General features: G+C 34.6%; 1 protein-coding gene across 1 annotated transcript; it reads right to left on the bottom strand.

Annotated features, from left to right (window-relative positions):
* LOC141483010 (uncharacterized) lies at nt 1–658 on the bottom strand. The gene is made up of 2 exons (XM_074177117.1): nt 273–658; nt 1–194 (listed from the first exon to the last, which is right to left on the bottom strand). Exons 1-2 carry the CDS (start codon nt 512–514, stop codon nt 98–100), a joined length of 339 nt encoding a protein of 112 aa, XP_074033218.1. The 5' UTR covers nt 515–658; the 3' UTR covers nt 1–97.
* Between the last annotated feature and the right edge of the window lie 1,366 nt (nt 659–2,024).

The following is a 2,024-nucleotide window of genomic DNA, read 5'->3' as shown; positions in this document are numbered from 1 at the left end:
TTCAATGAAATTCTTAGTTTCTTCTCTAGTGTCTAAACTGACAACACAATTATCTACATAAAAACCTCTTAGTAACTGAGTTATCATGTCACTATCTTCAGAATTTTCGAGGCAACTTTTCAAACCATTCTTTGATCTCATCTCCAAACTTCCTAAATTCAATTTTTGGTAGTTTGAGTTTTTTCTTTGTTTCACTAGAGTATTGAGAAAGAGAGTCAGCAATAATGTTCTTGTTTGAAAGATTTTCACCTAAAAATTTTACTTTGAAATACCTGTCAGAGTATTCATCAGCCGTAGATATTTCTTTGTTCAAAGTATTTCCGTCGTCTAATGAAAAATCCACCATTTGTCTATGCAAATCTATCAGGACCTGGATTTTCTGCTCCAGAATATTAATTTTGCTGAATATGGCAATCTTGTCACTGTTTTCTTGGCCAAACAAGTTCAAAATATCATTGAAAACCTGGTCGAATGTTCTTCGGTGCACTGCTAGTATCTTCACTACCTTCTCCATAGCCCAGGTCCTGTCACGGTCGCCAAATTTTAAATATTCGAAATTCACCTACCCGGTGACTATGAAAGCACTTAACAAACTTAAATATATTCAAAAATCGTTCAATACAATTGACTCATCAATCATATTTCAAATGACAGTTACTTGACACCTCTTATTAGAGAGAATACAATGCGTACAAAAAAAGTATAACAAATTCAGAAAATGAAATATCTGCCACATATGACATTTATGTATGTACTCGTATTTTCGTAGTTTTCTTTACGGGCTGACATGACAATATCTTCTGTTTGGCCACTCTTCATCTTGATCTGTTGGGCTACACTACAAATATTATCAAAACCGAAATTTGAGTTAACCATGTATTGCTAATAAGTAACTAAACCAGTTTTGAAAAACTACTACCAAATCAAGACCATTCCTTACGATTTGGATTTATTTCGTGAACAAAATTTTCGCCATTCGTGCACATTTTCCAATATGTAAAATATAAAATAAATTTCTCTGAGAAGAAAGTGAATCTTTTTTAAATTTTTCACGCATTTGAGTAGAACTGACTAACTGATATTGCTGATTTAGAATGAAAATAACATATTTTTTTGTCAGATGTTGAACCACGATGTTTAGATATATTCTTCGGCATTGTCGTGTGTATTATATCCTTTTATAGGAATATATTCAGATACTCTTAGGTTGAAATTGGAAAAACCTCAAAAGTCAATGTTTTGAGTGAATTGTTTGATCTTTCGAATACTGCACCTTATATCATTTGAATATTCTAGAACAAGTGAAAATCCAGTAGTATATGCGAGGATACACGGAAATTGATTGAAATGGTAACGAGCATTTTCGATTTTTACCAGGTCTTTTTAGGTTTTTATATAAGTATTTTTTGTCCTCCCACGAATTGTCAGGCGACATCTTGTATTAGCATGTTTTAAAAATTTTGTTCGTTTCCTTGTCATGTGTTTTTGTAGGTCCATGTCCCAATGGATGTTTAATCTACTATGTCGTTGTATATACTGATCAATAGAGAATTTTGTACTGTATACACTAATGCTGTTCATTTTTGCCTGAATTTTAAGTTTTTGCCTCTTTTCAGCTTATAACAATGTGATGTCGTTTATGGATTTTTTGGCAATTCTTCTCTACGAATCCAAATTGAACCAAACGCTGCCGAAACAACCGAAAAGTTAATCAGGCATTTGGCAATGATGATGTTAATGAACGCACTGTTCGATATTGGTTTGCGAAATTCCGTTCCGGAGATTTTAGTCTTGAGAATGAGCCCCGATGTGATCGAAGGATTGTGCATCAGCTCCCATGCGGTTTTTGATGGTATCTGTATCTGTAGAGTAGGAAGGGGGAGTGTAGGTCCACAGCACTTACGCCACATGTGACCCATTGTACATCCTCCCAAGAAGTTGTTCTCGTAGGTCATCGTCCATCCTGTCCTTTCCAGGAAGGTGAACAGGTTACTAAGAGACATATCCTTTATATCAGCAGGTGT

The sequence above is a fragment of the Leptinotarsa decemlineata genome, unplaced genomic scaffold, assembly GCF_025532065.1.
Source record: "Leptinotarsa decemlineata unplaced genomic scaffold, Ldec_3_MD MMD2_tig00002159_RagTag_RagTag, whole genome shotgun sequence".
Lineage (NCBI taxonomy): Eukaryota > Metazoa > Arthropoda > Insecta > Coleoptera > Chrysomelidae > Leptinotarsa > Leptinotarsa decemlineata.
This window is presented reverse-complemented; position numbering and strand designations above follow the sequence as displayed.